Genomic DNA, 20,941 nt, shown 5'->3' on the forward strand with positions numbered 1-20,941 from the left:
CACAGTTCTTTTGGGGATAGACTCTTTTTTTTAACTCTAAAAAATGTGTATTTTAAAATGTGCTATTGCCACTAGTGTAAATAGTATTCTTCTCTATAGAATTAAGCACTTTTTTTAGAACTATTGTAAAATCAATTCTTTTCAATCAATATTTTGTTCCCATTTTGTTAAGAACTGTGTAGTTTAGTCGGAAAAGGGGGTATCGTGCACCCTCGGAAATCAATTTCTAATCAACGTGTCTAGGTCAGAAAAAATGCGTAGAAAACGATTTGCTATGTTAAAAAATTCAAAAAATGTCCCACGTATTGTTTTTATGCAAATTAGTGCCGCCATTACCGAAAAATCTATTTTTAATTATATCTCAGCCAATATTGCAGATAACTGAACGAACTAGGTGTCTAAACCCATGTTTTCAAGGTCAGAGATCACAATAAAACTAGTTTGAAAGTCACCACATGTGTCTGTGGCATAGGAATATGCAAATTAGTGCCGCTAATACCGGAACCTCATGTTTTTGGCATATCTCGGCCAATATAGCACATGACTACACCAGTAAGGTGTCTAAGCCCATGTTTTGATGGTCAAGTATCATTAGAAGACCATTCACGAAGTAACCATGTGTGTCTTTGGCATGAAAATATGTAAAATATTAAGTGTCGGTTTATCAGATATTTGATTTTTAGCCAATATCTCGGCCAATATTGCACATAACTACACAAGTAAGGTGTCTAAACCCATGTTTTGAGGGTCAGGTATCATTAGAAGACCATTTACGAAGTAACTATGTGTGTCTTTGGCATGAAAATATGTAAATTCTAATTTGCCGGTTTATCAAAAAATTGATTTTTAGCCAATATTATATTCAATTTCAGCCAATAGTACAGTTTATTTTAAATATGATGGCTTAAAATAAACTTTGATCATTATTGCTTATCAAAAACCCTTCTGTCAACATTAGCTGCAATATTGGCCGAGATATTGGCTAAAAATCAAATTTCTGATAAATCGACACTTTTGAATTTACATATTTACCTGCCAAGGACACGCATAGTTACTTCGTGAATGGTCTTCTAATGATACCTGACCCTCAAAACATGGGTGTAGACACCTTACTTGTGTTGTTATGTGAAATATTGGCCGAGATATTGGCTAAAAATCAAATATCTGATAAAGCGACACTTTATAATTTACATATTTTCATGCCAAAGACACACATAGTTACTTCGTGAATGGTCTTTTAATGATACCTGACCCTCAAAACATGGGTTTAGACACTTTACTGGTGCAGTTATGTGCTATATTGGCCGAGATACGCCAAAAACATGACTTTCCGGTATTTGCGGCACTAATTTGCATATTCCTATGCCACAGACACATGTGGTCACTTCCAGAATAGTTTTATTGTGATCTCTGACCTTGAAAACATGGGTTTAGACATCTAGTTCGTTCAGTTATCAGCAATATTGGCTGAGATATAATTAAAAATAGATTTTTCGGTAATGGCGGCACTAATTTGCATAAAAACAATACGTGGGACATTTTTTGAATTTTTTAACATTGCAAATCGTTTTCTACGCATTTTTTCTGACCTAGACACGTTGATTAGAAATTGATTTCCGAGGGTGCACGATACCCCCCTTTTCCGACTGAACTAGTGCCTGTACACGATATTAAACTTTGCGTTAAGTAATCTATATTACTTCAGAAATAAAAACACTCCACAAAAAAGGCAAAGATGTGTTTTATTCATTCAAATTTAAACATAAAATCTACACGAGCACACCATAGGAATGATTTACAGCAATATACCAGTCAGTATCACCACAAAGTTCCTTCTTTTTTTGGAACAGTTGGTGCTAAATTGAAAGGAAAATAATTGATTTAATTTTTCATAAAAAAAGTCACATTGCTCTTAAGATTTTGCCAGCTTAAAGTTCTGTATTAGTGCTCTTCAACACATTTTTGTCTTATAACATTTTGTCTCAATTGATGAATTGATGTTTTACTTAAAAAGAAAGTTTTTTTTACGGAAGTTTTCAACCTTCTGAAGATATGCTTTTATTGTGGGTGCTTCTGTGCCATCACACGCAACAGTATTTTCTGACAGCAATTAGAAATTATTGCACATGAACTTAAGATGTCCTGATTGTTTTGGATCGACGTTTCATTTAAAGGTGAATAATTTTTGATTGTTAGAAAATTAGCAAGAGGAGAGAACTTTAAAAGTAACTTTGATAATTCAAACCGTAGGACTATACGTGCATGGGCGGCTGAGCCGGGGGTGGGGGGGGGGGGGGGGGGGGGGGGGCTGGGGGGGCATTTGCCCACCCCCCCCAGATTATCCAAAGTGCCCCTTTTGCGGCCATAAATGTGCCCCCTCGAACAGTAAAGTGCCCCCTCAAGATACAACAAAAATGCCCATAAAGTATCTTACTATTTCTTAGAAGTAACCATATCCCAATAATGGTAGAGATATTTTTGATATAAACGAGGAATATGAAAACCAAGTCCCAAAACCCATACAATACGGCCTGAAAATGGGCAGATAATGCATATTTAACATATAATCATTGGTTTGGAAGAGCGCCCCCTATGTTGGAAGATGGTACCAGTACCATGTCAAAGAGTGACTAAAACTTAATTGTGATAATCAAAATTAAACTAGACATTCAACAACAATCTAGAAATTAATTAAGAAAACGTGACCATTCTGTGTTCAAATTTAAAGAAAAACTTTGTCTTCAAAGAAATAAGGGCGAAAATAAGGGCGTTTATGGGTTCTTCAAATCTTGATAATGTGAACATTTATTATAAATAAAGTTATCAAGTTTGAGCTCAAATCTTTACTTTAATTCTCTGATTTTTGTTTCACATAAACTTCTGCACAAACCAATGTTTGACTTGATATAATGTGACATGTGCCTGGTTCTACATCTTTATATTTGAGTGTACAGGGCAAATCCATGGCAAGGGTTTTCACTTGTTTGAGATTGCAAGGAGCACTGTGCAAAATCCTTCATTTACAATTCCAGCTCTCATTGCTGTTAGGTTACTGGTTTAAGGTTGATAAGAATTGACAAGATTGCGGAGACTCACCATTTGGGGTTCACCATGCGGGCCGCCATGTTTGCACATGTTTTATTCATGAGTGCGTGTACTTACAGAACGTACAGTTCATGTCATGGAACGTACAGTCCGAAGGCCTGTTATAACATCTCCCCTTTTTCTAAAAGAAACAAACTGGTTAATAAACAACAATGTGAATATAAATTCCAAGAACTGGAATCAATTGAAAAGTTCAAATCCTTGAGTTGAGAGATTTGAGAGTCTCTGTGACTAAAATAAAGTTGCTAGTGTTCAGCTTAATGTTCAGATGAGATGAGGTTTCTTGCAGATCTAACACGTTACAGTTCTATGTCCAATAAAAGTTGATTACTGTAATTTCGCGTCTCAGTGTTGATTCTGATTCATTTGGTGCTTATCTAAATGCTAGTTTGTTCTCTTTTGATTAAGTGTGTGACTGGTCTAGTTTTGAGACACAATGTAGTCCTTGTGCCAAACTGGTGGACGGGTAACTCGAGTGGGTCGAGATTCAGCTGGTTGAGGATCCTTGGTCTCCTTGCATGATGTTTGGATGTCAAGAACTGGATCCAGGGATGGTTTGGGAAGAAGAAAGATATGACGTCTGTTTCGACGGTACTCAGTGCCGTTGATGTTGATGATGTAGGACCGTGGAGTCCCAGCCTGACGTACAACTTCACCTTCTGGGCTCAGCTGTCCTTTGGTTCGGATCTTAACCTTGTCTCCAGGCATCAAATCATCCAGCTGTCTTGCACCGTGTCGCTTGTTGAAGGTTTGTCCGCTTTTCTGTTTGTTCATGTTGTCTGTAGCCTTCAGCTTGTTGTGATCTACCTTCTTAGGCTGCAGATTACGAGGCAGGATTGGAAGTGTGGTGCGAATCTCCCTTCCCATTAGGAGACTGGCTGGACTCTGGCCAAGGCTAGGCAGAGGGGTGGACCGGTACAGCATCAAGGCGCGGACTGGGTCGTCTTGGCTTAACAGTCTCTTGGCAATGTGTACAGCTTTCTCTGCTTGTCCGTTGGCCTGTGGGTAATAGGGACTGGAGGTGATGTGTTGGAAGTTGTACTCACGAGCGAATTGGTCAAATTCACCCAAAAACTGTGGACCATTGTCAGTCACCACCACTTCGGGAATACCATATCTAGCAAATGTTGCCTTGATGAAGTTTATCACAGATTTGGCTGTTGTCGAGTGGAGGTGATGTAGCTCTATCCATCGGGAATAGTAGTCTACCAGCACAAGGTACATCTTCCCCTTCACCTCGGCTAGGTCGCAGGCAATTTGCTGCCATGGTCTCTGTGGGAGTGGTGTGGACATGAGTGGTTCGGCGCGTTGCGATGGTTGCATATCCTGGCAATGCGGGCAAGACTGGACATACTGGGCTATGTCAGTGCTCATACCAGGCCACCACAAGGCTTGATTGGCTCGAAGTCGGCTTTTTGAGATGCCTTGATGACCCTCATGGATTCTCTGCAACATTTGTTGTCTCAGGCTCTGTGGAATCACAATGCGGTCACCATATGTGAGGATACCACCGACTAGGCTGATCTTGTCTTGGTCATCCCAGAACCTTTTCAACTCTGGGTCGACATCCTTCTGGTACTTAGGCCATCCATCTTTGACGTGAGTGATGACTGCACTCAGGGTACGGTCGTGACTGGTCTCTAAGGCTATTTCGACCAGCTTTGCATCAGATGCTGGCCACTGGGTTGTGATCAAGTGGACATGTGCTTCGATCTCGCCTTCAAGATCTTCATCTGGTTCGGCCACTTTATCTCGCTGGAGAGGAGCTCGCGAAAGTGCATCGGCCACAACCAGGTCCTTACCAGGGGTGTACTCTGCTTCGCAGTTGTATCTCATCAGCCTCATCAGCAGTCGTTGGCATCGGAGAGGGGCATCACATAAGTCCTTTTTGTTGATTAGGGACACTAGGGGTTTGTGGTCTGTCTGGAGCGTCACTCGTAGACCGCGGAGATAGACGAAGAAACGCTCACATGACCATACAGCAGCCAGTAGCTCCTTCTCGATCTGTGCATATCGTTGTTCAGCACGTGTCAGGCTTCGGGAACAATATGCTACTGGTCTCCAGGACTCATCTTCCTGCTTCTGAAGGATGTATCCACCAATGCCGTAACTGCTGGCATCAGCACTGACCATCGTTGGCTTTGTTGGGTCATAGTATGCAAGCGTCGGGGCTGTAGTTAGCAGTGTCTTGAGGTGTCTGAAAGCACTGCGTTGTGCTGGACCCCAAGTCCACTCTGTGTCGCCTTTCATCAGAGCATTAATCGGTGCTGCCACTGTAGCTGCATGGGGTATGAAACGAGATAGCCAATTCACCATCCCCATCAGTCGTTTGACTTCCTCCTTCGTCGTAGGCGGCGACATCTGGAGGATTGCATCAAGTTTAGCAGGATCAGGGTGAATTCCACGCTTATCGAGACGATGGCCAAGGAAGTGCACCTGCTCTTGCGCAATTTTGCACTTGTCCTTATTAAGCTTCAGCCCAGCTCCTTGTAGAATTTGCAGTACATGACGGAGACGTGCGTCATGTTCCTCTGGTGTCGCACCCGTGACAAGAACATCATCCATGTAGACGACAACTCCCGGTAGATTGACCAGCAGATCACTCATGATTCTCTGGTACAGCTCAGGTGCCGATGTGATGCCAAATGGCAGGCGATTGAAGCAGAATCTACCAAATGGTGTGATGAATGTGGTTAACTTCTGACTGTCAGGGTGGAGCGGAATTTGCCAAAACCCATGCTTGGCATCGAGGACAGAAAATAACTGGGCACCGGCAATTTTACCCAGGACCTCTTCCAAGGTAGGTATGCTAAACTGCTCCCTGGCCACGGCTTTGTTCAGCATTCGTAGGTCAACACAGACTCTGATGTTTCCATTTTTCTTTGGAGCGATCACGATCGGGGCGCACCAATCAGTTGGTTCTGTGATGCGCGTGACGATTCCTTGTTTCTCCATTTTGTCTAGCTCTGCCTTGAGTTGGGGGTGCAAGGGCAGTGGGATTCGACGAGGGGCATGGACACAGTGTGGTGTAGCGTTTTCTGTCAGCTTTATCTTGACTGGTGGGCCTTTTAGGCATCCGGTTCCCTCATAAACATCATCATCATTTATCATGGTGTACACACGCTGCACCAGGTTAAGGGAAACACAGGCATGTTTTCCCAGAACTGGCTCACCATCGCCAATGATAAGAAAAGTCAGGATATGGTACTTGCCCTTGACTTCACATGATAGGCGTTTCTGTCCTCTTGGCTGGACTTTTCCGCCGAAGAAACCGCACAGACGGGTTGTAGTCGTAGACTGCAGGGTCGGGTTGTGGAGCTTCAGGGTGTGGTAAACATGAAGTGGCAGTATGTTTACCTCGGACCCAGTGTCAAGCAAGAAGTTGATGGGCTTTTTCTCAACAAGGATGGTCTGGCGCCAGGAAGTGTGTGATGGGGCACTTTTACTGGATACGGAGCCTACAAAGAACTCAGTCTCATCGTCAGATGAAGTCGGTGCCATCACAGCTCGCGTGTGTTTAGGTTTGGATCGGCAAACCCGGCTAAAATGTCCAGTTTTGTGACAGGACTTGCACTTCTGGCCTCTAGCAGGGCATGTAGCATGACTTGGGTCGTATCCGCAATTGGGACACCTGGCCTGGTGGGTGTTGGGTTTGGTCGATCGATTGTGGGGCATCTTCTGTCGAGGTTTGGGGTGCATCGCGTGAACAGCCGCCGTATTGTGTGCTCCTTTAATTTCACGGAGATCTTTGGTGGCTGTCTCTAGAGTTTTTGCAACATCCAGGGCTTTCTGGAAAGTGAGGCTATCCTTAGTCAGAAGATGTTTCTGAACATACTCACTTCGGAGGCCACAGATCAGGCGATCACGCAAGGCGTCATCGAGAAATGTCCCAAACTGGCAGGGGCTGGCAAGATCGCGTAGTGCAACAGCAAACTGAGCGATGGACTCATCCATGTGTTGTTCGCGTTTGTAAAATCGGAAACGCTCTGCTACAACTAGACGCTTTGGGCCGTAGTGTGATACAAGCATATCACAGAGTTCTTTGAAGCTCTTTGCAGACACTGGAGTTGGTTCAGCTAAGCTTTTTACAGTCTTGTAGACAGTAGCACCAACTGCACTCAACAGAACTGCCGATTGTTTCGCCGCAGGGATGTCATTTGCAACAAAATAGAGGTTAAGACGCTCGATGTAGTTGCGAATGTCTTCAACTTGGTCGTACTGGTCGAGACGGCCAATTAACGGCGCGCTGGATACCGCCCCCAACGATGCAGACTGCGTCATTGCGATGTCTACGTGTTCCCGTGCGTGCGTGAAACTCCCAACAATTCGTTCGAAAGTTGTAGCGTAAATGTCACTTTTTCATGCGAAAAGTGGAATGCAAAATGACGGTTATTTTATACTGTATCAACCACTGCTGCCACCATGTTAGGTTACTGGTTTAAGGTTGATAAGAATTGACAAGATTGCGGAGACTCACCATTTGGGGTTCACCATGCGGGCCGCCATGTTTGCACATGTTTTATTCATGAGTGCGTGTACTTACAGAACGTACAGTTCATGTCATGGAACGTACAGTCCGAAGGCCTGTTATAACAATTGCTACTATTTTATTTAAAATTATGAAAATCTTTTAAGCCTCACAAGCTTCTTTGGAATGCTTCTTCAGCCAAAACTTTCTAGTTTTGATTATGTTTCTAGATATGAGTTTGCCATAGATTTGCCCTTTCCCTAAGACGATTCCATCCAATCTTCCAGAGGAGAGTCCGACCGGTTGGCTCAGATCCAGACGTCAGGAGCAGCATCAATAGATTCCGGACTTCAAAGCCTTAACAGACTCGGCACATGTTGGGAGAAAAGGAAAACAAAATGGAATAACATGCATTAGTTCAGTAAATTTTACAGTTGTCAAGAAGAAGGGTGGGAGAAAGTGCCTCTCGTAATTTAAAATGGCAAGGGTGGCCACAATAAATGCATCTCAGATTTAACTACCAAAACTACCTAGTGGTGTAAAGTACATATTAAGACTGGATGATTCAGGACTGTAAAGTTTCATGAGGCATTCAAAATAAAGGAAATATTTTGACATTTGTACAAGTCTCTATAAAAAAATAATTTGGTGTGTCGGTATGTTTGAATTTTGCAAGTGAAGAGCAATAGTTGTGGCCACCCTACTGGTGCAAAAAAAATTCTCCCATATGTAAATCAATCTGTACTCTGCCTTGTCTAAAACACTTCATCACCTAAAGTATTTTTTTCAGTTATCGAACACCTTCTAATAAAAAAAAAAATTGCTGCTTGAGGAAACTAAGCCATCATGTTAAAAATGTTGCACTGTATTGATCCAGTCCAGGTAAATATATAAGAAAATTTGACAAAATCATAAAGGCAAAAAAAGTTTGATAGATACCGACTGTATCAAAGGATGAATGTTTGAAGAGTTAAATTAAAGCATGTGCTCACAGTTATGCCGTCAACTCATAAAAGTCAGTCACATTTTGACTTGAAAGTAGCCACATACAAGTTGATTTTTAATTCCATCACTTGTGACGCCATCTTGAGATAAATATTTCTTTACACATAATGACTAATGCCACGATGAGATTATTTTATGTGGTTTTTGTTATATTCAATGAATGAAAACAGTTGCACTGGGTTGAAATCCTTTGCAGTGAAGGACTCTGATAAATACTTTGAACCAATCATCAATTCTGCATTGCCAAGTTGTCATCAATCTGCTTATCACATCGGTAATAATTTTTGAAACCATGTTCAATGAGAAAAAAACAAGTCAACAATTGCAACGACAGGAACATTTCTACTCATACAATATCTTGCATATGTTCTTTACCTACCAGTCTAAATGCACTATTCTTTCACATTTGAAATAACAGGGGAAAGCACACCAGCAAAATTCCTACAATCTGTCTTAGCATCAGGCTGCTTCAAATGCAACGGTGATGCAATTGTAAAGTAAATTTAAAGACATGGAACATCTTTTGGTGATTTCTTTGGTTATTTTGGGTTTATTAATTTTGGTTGGTGTAAAAAATAAAATAATGTTTTTCATTTATTTACACCATGAATAGTGTAGATAAACAAATAAATTTGAGCAAATTAAGGAGATGGGAGAGATGGGTCAAGGGGCACACTCTTATTTCTTCACCAGTGAAAATTCACCCTTTTCAAGTGAATAGTCACTCCCTCTGACTGAAAATAGGGCCCAGATGTTGTAGAATGAAATTCATTCAATTGAATAGATTGAATTTTCATTAAGTTGAACTGGATTCATTCTTTTCAGAATATTTGAATCTAAATTTAGACTGATTTACACTCTAAATCATCTGGCTCCTATTTTCATTCTGGAATTTCAAGAGCATGTTCATGCCTGCAATAACAAATAATCAGAATAAAACCTTTACTTTTAATTTGCTTACGTTACCCCACATGAGATCACTCATATTCAACACAATAATGCAAGTTAAGTCATATTCCAACTTCGGCATATGTTACATATTACAAAAAAAACCCAACTACTTACAACTATCAGAAACATACTACATGTATTTCTTTATGTCCAAATGCCAATTTTTTTTCTCAACTTCAAAAACTGGAATGTAGTAAGAAGGAAGCAAGTTTAGGCACGAGAGATTTGTGGTAACATACTGTTAATTATTATTTATATCAGGCTTCCAGCGGTAAAAGTAAATCAGCATATTGTATGCTTCCATAAAAAGTACCTGGATGACTGCAACATTACGGTACCCGGTTGACTGCAATAATATTATTATTGCAGTCATCCGGGCATTTTCGCTGGTTCCCGCACAATCAACAGCATAGAAAGTCACAGTTGTCAACCACTCAACAGAGCATAGCGTGCGTGCGTACCATTGAACACGGAAAACACTGCGCGCATCAGCGCATGCTGCGCGCAGAAGGCCAGGTATACACATGTATGTGCACTGTTGTCAACAATATTACAGTGGCAGCTTCAAATAGTTTGACGAAAAAGATGAAATGAGGACAGTGTTTTGAATTGTATTTCTTGCGGATCAAATCAGCCTGATATAAATAATAATAATATTGGATGGCTTTTTTTTTTGGTGGATACAAGAATATATCGCACTCGCTATGATATTGCACTCGTCTTTGACTCGTGCAATATTGTCATAACTCGTGCAATATATTTTTGAATCCACCTCAAAGCCATCCAATATTATATAAATGTACCTACAGCTAAAAAAAAATGAATAAAAGCATTTCTAATTCTTTCCTTTCTCTCTAAAACAAAATATTCCAAACCAACAGATTAAAGGGATACGCCATTACCGTCAGCCACGGTACTCACCCAACTGACACCCTGATGGACCATTCCAAGGACCAACTGTATGTAATCCACTACCCTAATTTACGTCTCTATGATAACTTCGGTATTATTTGTTTCTTAATTGGAGGGTTTTAGAGGAGTGTAATAAACAAATTTCCTTCAAAGGTATGCATGCGCCATCTCCGCCAGCCAGATAATTTATCCAACTGACACCCTGATGTTAGGCCATTCCAAGGATCAAGCACACTTTTTTTCCTATTGTCCAACCATAAGTATAAATATTAATTCTCCACCCAAGTATAAATAAGTACAGTTGAGGTCATTAAAGGCTTAATTGGTACTCTACTGCAAGTACAAATATATTTAAGAAGAGCTTTCAAGCCATGAAAAAAAGAAACCATATTTTCCTAGTTTGGATCCCCAAAGTCCTGACAAAATAAAGTCCATGTCATGTCTATTTATATATTTGCTGCTGGAACACATAACCAGTCGGAAGTCACACAGTTATATTTTGAGATACAGCCTATAATTCATTATACAGGCAAAACTTATCAAAATTCAGATTCAGACGTTTAAAGCTAATTACTTCATTGAAGTTAATTTGTATGTTTCATGAGTAGTTCTTTTGGAATACTTCATTGACAAATATCTCAATTTGTTGATCTTTCCAAGGTCCAAACATTGGGAATTGAAAGTACTGATTATTTATTCAATGTCCTTTCCATTGATCCCAAAATCCATGTTTTTCAAAATTTAATCGCAGTGACTGGTTTGGTGAGGATCACAAATTTCAATTTAATTCTACATTATTCTACATTATTGTAATGTTGTAAAATGCCACCACAAAAAATTTCAAAAACAAGTTGTCTTGAGTATACATTTTGAATATTTTCCAAATGAAATATGTCAAAAGATACTTAGCAAAACTCATAGTGGAAAAATAATAAACCAAGTATGATTCTGATGTGGGAGAGGAAATAATATAAAATTGAATTCCAGATACATTGGATTATTTTTTTTCATTTGGAGAAGTGCTGGCATACTACAACATTGGTAAAATTTCTAATTGTACAAATACATTTAAGTGAAACTTTTCTAATGGAAACATGTCTGAAAAATCCTGGTATTACCAGCAGCTAAACAATTATTTCAACAACCTTTGACATTTCCTGGGGGTTATTTTTACATGGATGTGTTTAAACATCGCATTCGGCAGTGAACAAAATCAGGCCTTGTTGCATTTTTAAAGAGTCAAGGAAATTGATAAAGACTGTAAAATTTGCAAATTTAGGTGTGCACATACTACAAAATGTTATTTTAACATAAATTTATAAATAACTTTAAAAAAAAAGAAGACATGTTTGGCTTTAAATATTTAGAATGGCCATGACATTGAAAGGGGAAGTTCAGCATTCAAATTACATTGTCCCTAGTGTTAGGAAACCATAGCTTCGTTACCCCTGCATGGCAACTCACAATGTAGGAAAAGTATTTAGAATTTAATTGCAGCATTGGAAAGAATGTTGCAACCTGACGCTGCTTTATCTACATGTATATCATCTCAATGAAGATCAGTCATTGCGAAAAATTTGTCAGGAAATACATAGAAAATTTTCCTGACTCTCCCTAGACTTTGTACACAATTGCTGAAGTGACGTCAGATTGCAACATTCTTTCCGCAGCATTTTCTGCATTTTGGACTTAAACTTTTGAATTTCAAAAAAGAGGAATGAACAATATTCAGAAAATAATGGTCATCTAATCCTCTGACTTCATCATGGGTTGCTTTTATACAAACTACAATAACTACTGAAGGTTTTATACAATGCCAACACACAAAACAGATTGCAGTGAGAGTTTTCTTGAGTATACATTTTGAATATATCCAGGGGGTGGGGTGCACATGTGTCAAAATATACTCAGCAAAACTTTGTTGAATAATTAAATGTCAACTGTTACAGATTGCCATAGGCATGCACTGATCACCAAATTCACTGCAAATAACCAATAAAGTACAGGCAGTGGCTGAAAAAAAATAAACAAATTATTTCATTCTTCAAACAGATTTGAGGGAGATATTCCTATAGTTGTTAACTTAATTCGTTGGTTTTTTTTAAGTGTTGGCATTGTTTAATGTATGAAAATCAACTTCTTTAAAACTCACTGAGTTGTCTTACTCTTATTTGCAAGAGCAGAAATTGCACTACCATCCCACTAAAAGTAGGGATTGAAGGATTTATAGTGAAAAGTTACTGCCAGATTGAAAAAGTTAAAATGAAGATATTTACTGGAGTGGAAACTCAATCTATTTGATTGAGTAAATTTGATTGAGTAAATTATAGGCCTATTCTAAATGTCTTGTCCCTTTAGTTTCAATTGAATTTTCACTCATTGGAAATTAAAGGGTATGAATGACATATTTTCATTTCACTTCTAAATGACTTAAGTACATTGGAATTTTAAATGTTTATCTGAATGATGGCAATTTTTACTTTGTTTCCACGATGGCCGCCAAGTAGTTAAATTCAAAATGGCCACAAAGTTCGGTTCAAAATGACCGCCAGCTGTTAATTAGCTATCCTAATAGTAAGTAGAGTCCAAATATTCATGTTAAACATCTTCTATGTATGTTATTAAAGCAAAATACCAAAAATATGGGGGGGGGGGGGGTTTCAGTGAATGAATGGACCAGTGCCATAATGAATGGAGGAGCTGCTAAACCAAATACCGTACAAATTTCAAGCAAAATTCAGTTATAAATATACTTTATCACACTGAGTTAAAGGGAAGATACAACATTTGCAAAAATCTAAAAACGAAATGGTCAAATTACCACGAAATATCTTACTGGATTGTTAGGGAATGATAGTTCAAAGCATCCTATAAAATCGTGGCTCCTGGTGTGCTGACATTTTCAAGAAAACTTGTATTTTTCCAATGCTGGTCGGCCGACCAGCGTTGGAGAAAACTGGCTTTTTTCAAAAACTGCTCCTAAATTTTCATATTTAGTTATTCCACATTTCTTTGCAATTGATTACACACCTGTGAAGGGGTACAAGCCTGCTAGATGGATTCTGTGACCTTATGATTCCCTGAAGTCTATAAATTGTTCCGTTTCAACTTACGGAACCAGACTACAAGAACATAGTTGGTTTTCTTGGATTTTCCAGCACCTCCGAACCCAAAACATGAAGCAAGTCAGTTTAACAATATTTGCTATAACATACTAATCCTCCAAATCCAATTGTTTCTGAAACTTGCAGCAAAAGCAAATGTTGTACATTCCCTTTAATATTGGCTAGTATTGCCGGCTGATTGTTTTGTGCCTAAAATATATGATAAGCCCAGTGAAATTGGCCCTGGAAATTCTAGCCGCTGTAGGCCTAAAAATTACTGTCAGTATTTAATGTTGTACAATGCCATTTCATGAAGTTTTCAAATATTGGCATGGTACAACATCTGATTAATTATTTAAATTGATACACACACAAAAAGAACCAGAATTTGTGAAATGCTGAACAAGCAATTAGTGATTCACAGAAATTCAATGATTCCTTTTAAACCTTTTAAGTGGATTCCAACATTTGAAGGGTATCCACAACTGGGACAATATACTTACCTGCCTATTAGTATCATACTTTTTTAATTGACTTATTTTTGCAAGAAGAAAAAGAGAGATAAGAATACATTATTTTTTTAGTGATATTGTTTTTACACCCAAATGTTGGAATCCAATTGAAAGTACATGTATTTAGACTGGCTCTCAACAATTACAATAAAAGACAGGTCTATTTTGCTAGTGTGCTTTTCCGTGTCATTTCAAATGAAAGAATAGGACATTTAGACTGAAAAGCAAAGAGCATGGCAAGATATGGTAGAAATGTTCCTGTCATTGCAAATGTAAACTTGTTTTTCCCGCTGAACATGGTTTTAAGAATTATTACCGATATGATAATCAAATTGATGACAACTTGGCAATGCAGAATTGATGATTGGTTCAAAGCATTTATCTGAGTCTTTCATTGCAAAGGATTTCAACCCAGTGCAACTGTTTTCATTCAATGACTATTACAAAAACTACATAACATAATCACATAGTGACAAAGTTATTTTTTATTCTTCTTAAACTTTGAGAGGTTTTGTGTAGCCAGGGAAGAAAAAAGGCCAGTGTCATATTACTGATGGAAAAAAATCTCAAGGCAAAGCAACCAGTTTGGGTCAAAGGTAGAATCTTTTCCAGATCCAGATACACATTATTTACACGAAGAGAATTTATTTATACTTTCGTCCAAAAGATAGCTACATTTCAGAGGGAAAATTTTGAAAATGTGACAAAAATATGAATCTCATGACTGAACACTGAGCACATGTAATCATTTGTAAAATGTGTTACTATAAAAAAATGTTGCTTGATCTCGCTGCATTTTTTAATAATATAACTTTTTGAAAATATTCATGACACAATCTGAATTCATGTTAAAAAATTAATACAACCTTGGAGGTGACATTTGAATTTGAATATATTAATTTTGTGACTGCAAGAAAGAACAAAGACAAAAAAAACCTTATCCACCCCAACTGGATCTCAACAATGCAAAAAGAAAAGAAAAAAATTCACAGAAGATACTATGACAACTTTAGGGCATTATTTTATTTGTGATGTTATATCGAGCCTTGATCATTGAGAGTGCCAAAATGCATCCATGATTTGAGATCTGTTCTCGATAAAAAAAAAAAAAAAAAAAAAAAATTGTTTATATCTTCTTTCCCAAGGGGAATTTAATTAATGAAGTGAGTAGACAAGGCAAAGACAGGAGAGTTCAATGGGAGAAGTTCTTAATGGGGTAAATTTCATATTGATAGGGTAACATTTATGTATCCAATCCTCACTCCGTCAAAACAATGGACAATGCATGCAAGAGAAAGGCCAGTTTTTGTTAATTTAGTTGTTATATTAGAAAACAAACCCGAACAGTTTCAATTAAAAGAACCTCCTTTTTGTGACATGACCAAACAAACAAACATTTTGGGAGCATGCCTAGTCTAGCTTTGATGGAATGATGATTGGTAACAGTGGCCGTAGCATTGCACACTCACCTCTATTCACATGGTGCTTCTTGAAGTTGGAGGTCCAGCCGTGGGGAAACCATCAGAAGGCTGAATGCTGACCTCCGTTGGTACAAAAGAAGAAAAAAAGAGAAATTAACTTTTTATTCATGTTTAAGATTTTCTTGAACTCCTGTCATTATACTTGTGCCATGCAAATCCTCCTGGGCCTATATAAGGGCATATCTGCTTGCCTTCATGAAAACAGAAACTGTCAAACACACATAATTTTGGCTGATTAAATATGAGGCCTCAATGTGGTGATGGTTTTTGAAGATTCCCATATCTGGTCATCACTTGTCACCCTGTGCACAAACCCTATGAAACCAGTGGTCTGAAAATTTCTAGGAGTTTTCTCAGTAAATACTTCAATATTTTTCCAGCTATTAAATTTGACTTTTTGGGGGGCATATCACTTTCTGATGGCTGATAGTGATCACTGAGGGTAAAAATTAGTGATGGCCAGATATGGGAATCTTTCCGGTTTTGCAAATCTACCCGAAAAATGTTGCGTCCTGAGGCCACTTTTTTCGTCACCTCAATGAAGGTCAGTCATTGCAAAAATGTTTAAAAGACATGATTCTAGGACTTGGAAACATTTCCAGAAATATTTTTTTGTTAGAAAATACTGTAAACACAACCAAACAAGTGGGGTCTGGATACTTCATTCTCTCCTCTCTACCAATTTTTTTTTTTACAAAAGTCATTTTGCAGATTATATAATACTTTAATAGTTAGCTTATTTTAATTCAAATTTCACAGAGGACCATTAAATGACATCACAACTCCTGTAGATACTTACAAATGTCATTCACTCATAGACCATCTTTGTTATTTGTCCTATTTGTGCAGATAGTGTCAAAGAATGTGGTTTCAGGATTATAAGTTAATTTTCTGTATATTTGATTTGCATAAATAATGAAATTTTTATTGTTTTGAACAGCTGGAAAAAATTCCATTTACGTACGCCACTGGCCACTTGACACCCTGAGTACAAACCCTATGTGATTGGGCTGAAAAATTGTAAGTGTTTTCCAACTAAATGCTTCAAATATTTTCCCTGCTAAATTTCACTTTTAGGACATGTTATCCCTCTCTGGTGGTCGATGAGTCATTGCAGGGAAAAATTAGTGGCGTACGTATATGGAATTCTTTCCTTAAGGGATCCCAGTTGAAATTGTAACTCAAATGCCAATGTGTTCAACAGTTTGATAATGAATGAACAATGGCAAAGGGTGAAATGTCGTCCTGTGTGCAAAATTCACAATCACATTTTAATCATAAGCTTTCCTCCCAATTTCCATTATTAACGTACCAAGAAACTTATGGCGAAATTTACCATTCCTCTGACTCCCAGCATGTTCAAGTTATCGTTCTTCCTGGAAACTCGCGGAAGCTGCAGGAATTATTGCACAAATCTTCAAGAACAAACATTCAGAGCCAATATTCGTTGCATCTTACAAAATGGCGTCCCGTCTTTTCAGACAAAATGCTTCTCTGTACAAAAAGGTCACACGTGTTTTCCAGACAAAAGGAAAAATGTTCCGCCCACAGCTGAGCCAATCACAGAACCGAAACCCCCGGGTGCACCAATCAGCGTTTCGCAGGGGCTGGACGCCGAAACAATATTTGAATAACTGCATAATGTCCGCTCATTATAATTGTTTTAAAGCTATTATTTTAAAGAGTTATTGCAATGACCATTTTAACGGAATGGGTTGGTTGGGTATTTTTTAGAGAGAATTTGTGTGTTTCTTGAACACAGGCGAACGTTAAAAATAATAAACCAACTAATATTTTGTGCTTGAAATTAATATGCAACCAGCAAAAGGAAGAAATTGGTTGTTTTTTTTCTCAACACATTTATGCATCCACATCACCTTGCTCCCTAAAATACACACAATTTGGAACGGTATAAACGTGAGGGAATGGAACTCCAATCTAAGAAAAAGAACCATTATAAAAGTTATGTTGTTTCAACAGTACTTGGAATGAACCTGGAATGGTGGACAGTACAGGGCAGGTACAGAGGATGTAGGCCTTAGGTGGATGACGCCAATGATTCTGCCAGTGATTTGTCCTCCTTTTATTTCTATCGGTGGTGGGGATGTTGTCTTTTCCTTCTTTCAATGTCATGTTTTCTTACCTTTAACCACCCCCCCCCCCAAAAAAAAATATTCAGGTTAGACAAATCCCCTGACACCTTTCCAAACCTTGTTTGTACCAACACCATCCCGATGTATGACATTAACTTTCAGTAGCTTTTCCCCACCCAGAACCTTGCACTAGTTGCTCCCGGCTTTAGGAAACCCTTATCTATCCATAACAAACTCAGATGGACAAATAGAAGTGTATACAAAATGCATTTTAATAGACAAAGCACTGACTAAACCTCATTACTACAGGTACAATTCAGTAAAAAAAAAAATTCTGAGTATATACTAAACATTGTTATCAATCAAAAATGTATGATTCTTCTCATATGGTACTTCATGCAAGAAAGCTTTGCACATTGGATTGTGAACATAATCTTCACACTTACTAATAACTGACTGATGATGATGATTAACAACCAGAAAATGGAAGCTTGTTCCATTAAGTGCTTTTACAATCACTCCTAGAATCATTGGGTGTTTTCTTTCCAGAAGAAATACATACCAAAGTTTGTCAAAACATTTTGAGAAATATAGGATTCTAACACGCTGTTATAAGTAACAAAAATAGATTTGTGGGTCCAAACAGAAAAATAACCAACCAACCAACCAACCAAACAAACACACCAACACCCCAACAGCCCAACATAGCAATATCTAAAGGTAGTGGCTGTGCAACAAACAAACATGATTTTTTTCAAGGAAACACTGCATAACACCAGTTTTGAGGGTGTTCATTTGCTGCATAAGTTCATTGGGATGAAACTTTATCAGGCAAACATGCGATTCCTAATCATTCTTCACTAAATTTAGAGTCTTGCCATGCATTATTGACTCAATTCAATTTGACCGAATGGCCGGGACTTCAGGACAGAAAACTGAACAAGTACACACACACAAATCCTTAAAATAAATTCATCTCAATACAGCATTACAAACACTTGTCATAAAAAACAATCTGTGTACATGTATTATTAATATTAAAAGTGTAACTCCTGATTGTTTGCAAAGCAAATAACAGGCTCTTGATTATGTATGCGCTATTAGCTGCAAATATTGATAACATTTTAGCCCTTGTACCGCCCCAAAATGCCCTGCCTGTAACACCTCATATCCCCAAACCCCCCCAACGCTCTTTGGTTTCAATGGCCGATGGAGGAGTACATACAATGTAATACAATGTAATACAAGTGCTAAAGGATTAAACAAAAATCCAGCAATACTTATTAACACCTTAACAAACTGCCTTTAAAAGTCATTCAAAGACTGATTAAATTCTGAGTAAATTTTATATTTTCTGAGTATATTATATTAGGAGAAATATATTGTTACATTTAGCTACTCCAAAAAATGGAGACAGTACAAACAAAATCATCGAAATGGTATTTATGAAATGATTGTAATAATTTGATGGACATTTTCTCATCAAAAGTTCCATAAAGTCAGTGGAGGATTCTTTCCCCCAGAATAATAAACAATTACAAAAAAATGAGGCAATATGAGTTGAAGTTTGTTCTTGAAACTCTGCTTAAATTTGCACTGCTTCCCTAAGCAATCCAACATCTTCTATGTTTGTAATTAAATGTATTGGTACAAGCAAGGTAGATGACAGCTGTTGCTGTTGAAGCATTTACAGACCATCAATATGTTTGTTTGAAATCAGTGAGTGAAGGGCAAAACGCAATCTTGGCTTCTCAGACTAGTTTTGGAGACTAGCTGATTTTTAGAACTTTTGAAGAGACTACAGGGTGATGACTTGGCAATCTCCTTCCTTAGTAGCGGAGGGGCCGGTGGTTGTGCGGCCACGTGGACAGGCATGGCAGTATGTACTGCCATCTAGTGACTGGTACATGCCACGTGGACACGGGTAGCAATCCTCCAGGTAGTTATACCAGCCCGACTCGCAGGGAACTGAGTAGAAAAACAACCAGAAAATAGTACTATTGAACAGTGATTGTTATAAAAGGTTCTTCTTTGACCCTACAATTTTACAGAGGATCACAAGGAGTTGAATGCATTTTAACGTGATAGGTTGATGTGAAATTTGTGAACATGCACATTCGGCTGCAACATTTAGACTGCAACATTGTAAAACAAATGACTTTCCATAAATTGTATACACTGCCTCTATGACATTCCTAAAACAATGCTTTATCAACAAGGGTATGGTAGAAAAGTGTTTAATGTGATCATTTTAAGGTTGTGTATAAAATCATTCCAGCCTTTTAACAATGTTTAAACTCTGTTGCAACAAAATATGTGTCATTCCAGTTTTTCTACGTTGAACAAAATACTTCTTTGTCATCACCAATGTCCTGGACTTTTCTTAACACTCGCCAGCATCAGTGCTATTAATATTTTTGAATAATGCATAGTATTAAAATGTAAGCACATGAACCAACCGTCATCCCTAATTCTAATCTGGAATGGACAAGCATGAAGAGCACATGCACAGTCACCTTTAGGTTTAAGATTCAGTTGAACAGTCATAACTCTCCTAATGAAGCTATAAAATTAGACGGAGAAACAAGAATGCCACTTACCGCATCGTACGTCCTCTGCCTCCATACGCACTGTACCAGGGGGACAGACAGGCATGCCGTAACTCTTGGTCTGCTCCGAGTCCACGTCGTAAACCCGACTGTCTACGTTGATGGCAAACTGGCCCGATGTAGACTGATTGATCAGCTTACCAGCAGAGTTACGAAGCATATAGGTTGCCTCAATGGAGCTGTTTTGGTTGAACACTGAGATGGGTTGCATGGAGAAAGGAGTACAGTGGGCTAAGTCAATACATGTTGAGTACTTGATCAGTTTTTTAGCTATCCATCCATTCATTTCTACTCGGAAGTAAAACTTACATCGGACATTTTTTTGTAAGGAAAGACCTTGATAACAGCAATCATAGCAAGAATCTAAATTTCATGAAACTCACAATTTTCTCACAATTTTCTTTTCATCACGTGTTGAAGGTAGCATCAATATCACAGGAAGCAGTACACCACTGAGCACAATATGTCAGCAGGTCACAGAGCTAGCCATCAAATATTGCATACAGCTTGTAAACTTGAAACCGGCTATGGGATCAATGCAGGAACAGTACATGGGTTTTAGAACTATGCATGCACTTTGGTCGGCGTGTGCACAGCATGAAACACACATGACTAATTTTCGTGTGAATGTACACAAACAAATATGGCCTCTGCATGACTGCCAGGTGTATGAGTCCCTCTGAACTCTCTCTTTGTAACCA

General features: G+C 38.4%; 2 protein-coding genes and 1 long non-coding RNA gene across 5 annotated transcripts in view; all 3 read right to left on the reverse strand.

Annotated features, from left to right (window-relative positions):
- Window positions 1–3,525: 3,525 nt before the first annotated feature.
- Window positions 3,526–7,386, reverse strand: LOC119727276 (uncharacterized protein K02A2.6-like). Its single transcript, XM_038199132.1, has one exon. The coding sequence runs from the start codon at window positions 7,384–7,386 to the stop codon at window positions 3,526–3,528; it is 3,861 nt and encodes a 1,286-aa protein (XP_038055060.1).
- Window positions 7,387–7,787: 401 nt separating this feature from the next.
- Window positions 7,788–17,112, reverse strand: LOC119727752. Of its 3 annotated transcripts, none has more exons than XR_005271003.1 (3): window positions 16,875–17,112; window positions 15,527–15,598; window positions 7,788–7,930 (listed from the first exon to the last, which is right to left on the reverse strand). It is a non-coding gene; the product is annotated as an uncharacterized LOC119727752 (long non-coding RNA). The 3 variants fall into 3 exon arrangements; XR_005271004.1 differs by having other exon boundaries at window positions 15,527–15,593; window positions 16,851–17,112; XR_005271005.1 differs by having other exon boundaries at window positions 16,851–17,112.
- Window positions 17,113–17,885: 773 nt separating this feature from the next.
- Window positions 17,886–20,941, reverse strand: part of LOC119727408 (sushi, von Willebrand factor type A, EGF and pentraxin domain-containing protein 1-like) — a 44,618-nt gene continuing 41,562 nt past the window's right edge. The window contains exons 49-50 of the mRNA XM_038199273.1: window positions 20,232–20,435; window positions 17,886–19,599 (exon numbers count right to left, since the gene is read on the reverse strand). Of these exons, the coding sequence (XP_038055201.1) occupies window positions 19,430–19,599; window positions 20,232–20,435 (374 nt within the window). The 3' untranslated portion in view covers window positions 17,886–19,429. The remainder of the gene's footprint in view (window positions 19,600–20,231; window positions 20,436–20,941) is intronic.

The sequence above is a fragment of the Patiria miniata genome, unplaced genomic scaffold, assembly GCF_015706575.1.
Source record: "Patiria miniata isolate m_02_andy unplaced genomic scaffold, ASM1570657v1 HiC_scaffold_20, whole genome shotgun sequence".
Lineage (NCBI taxonomy): Eukaryota > Metazoa > Echinodermata > Asteroidea > Valvatida > Asterinidae > Patiria > Patiria miniata.

Coding starts and splice junctions, on each gene's coding strand:
- LOC119727276 (XM_038199132.1), bottom strand. CDS start 7,386: ATGACGCAGTCTGCATCGTTGGGGGCGGTATCCAGCGCGCCGTTAATT.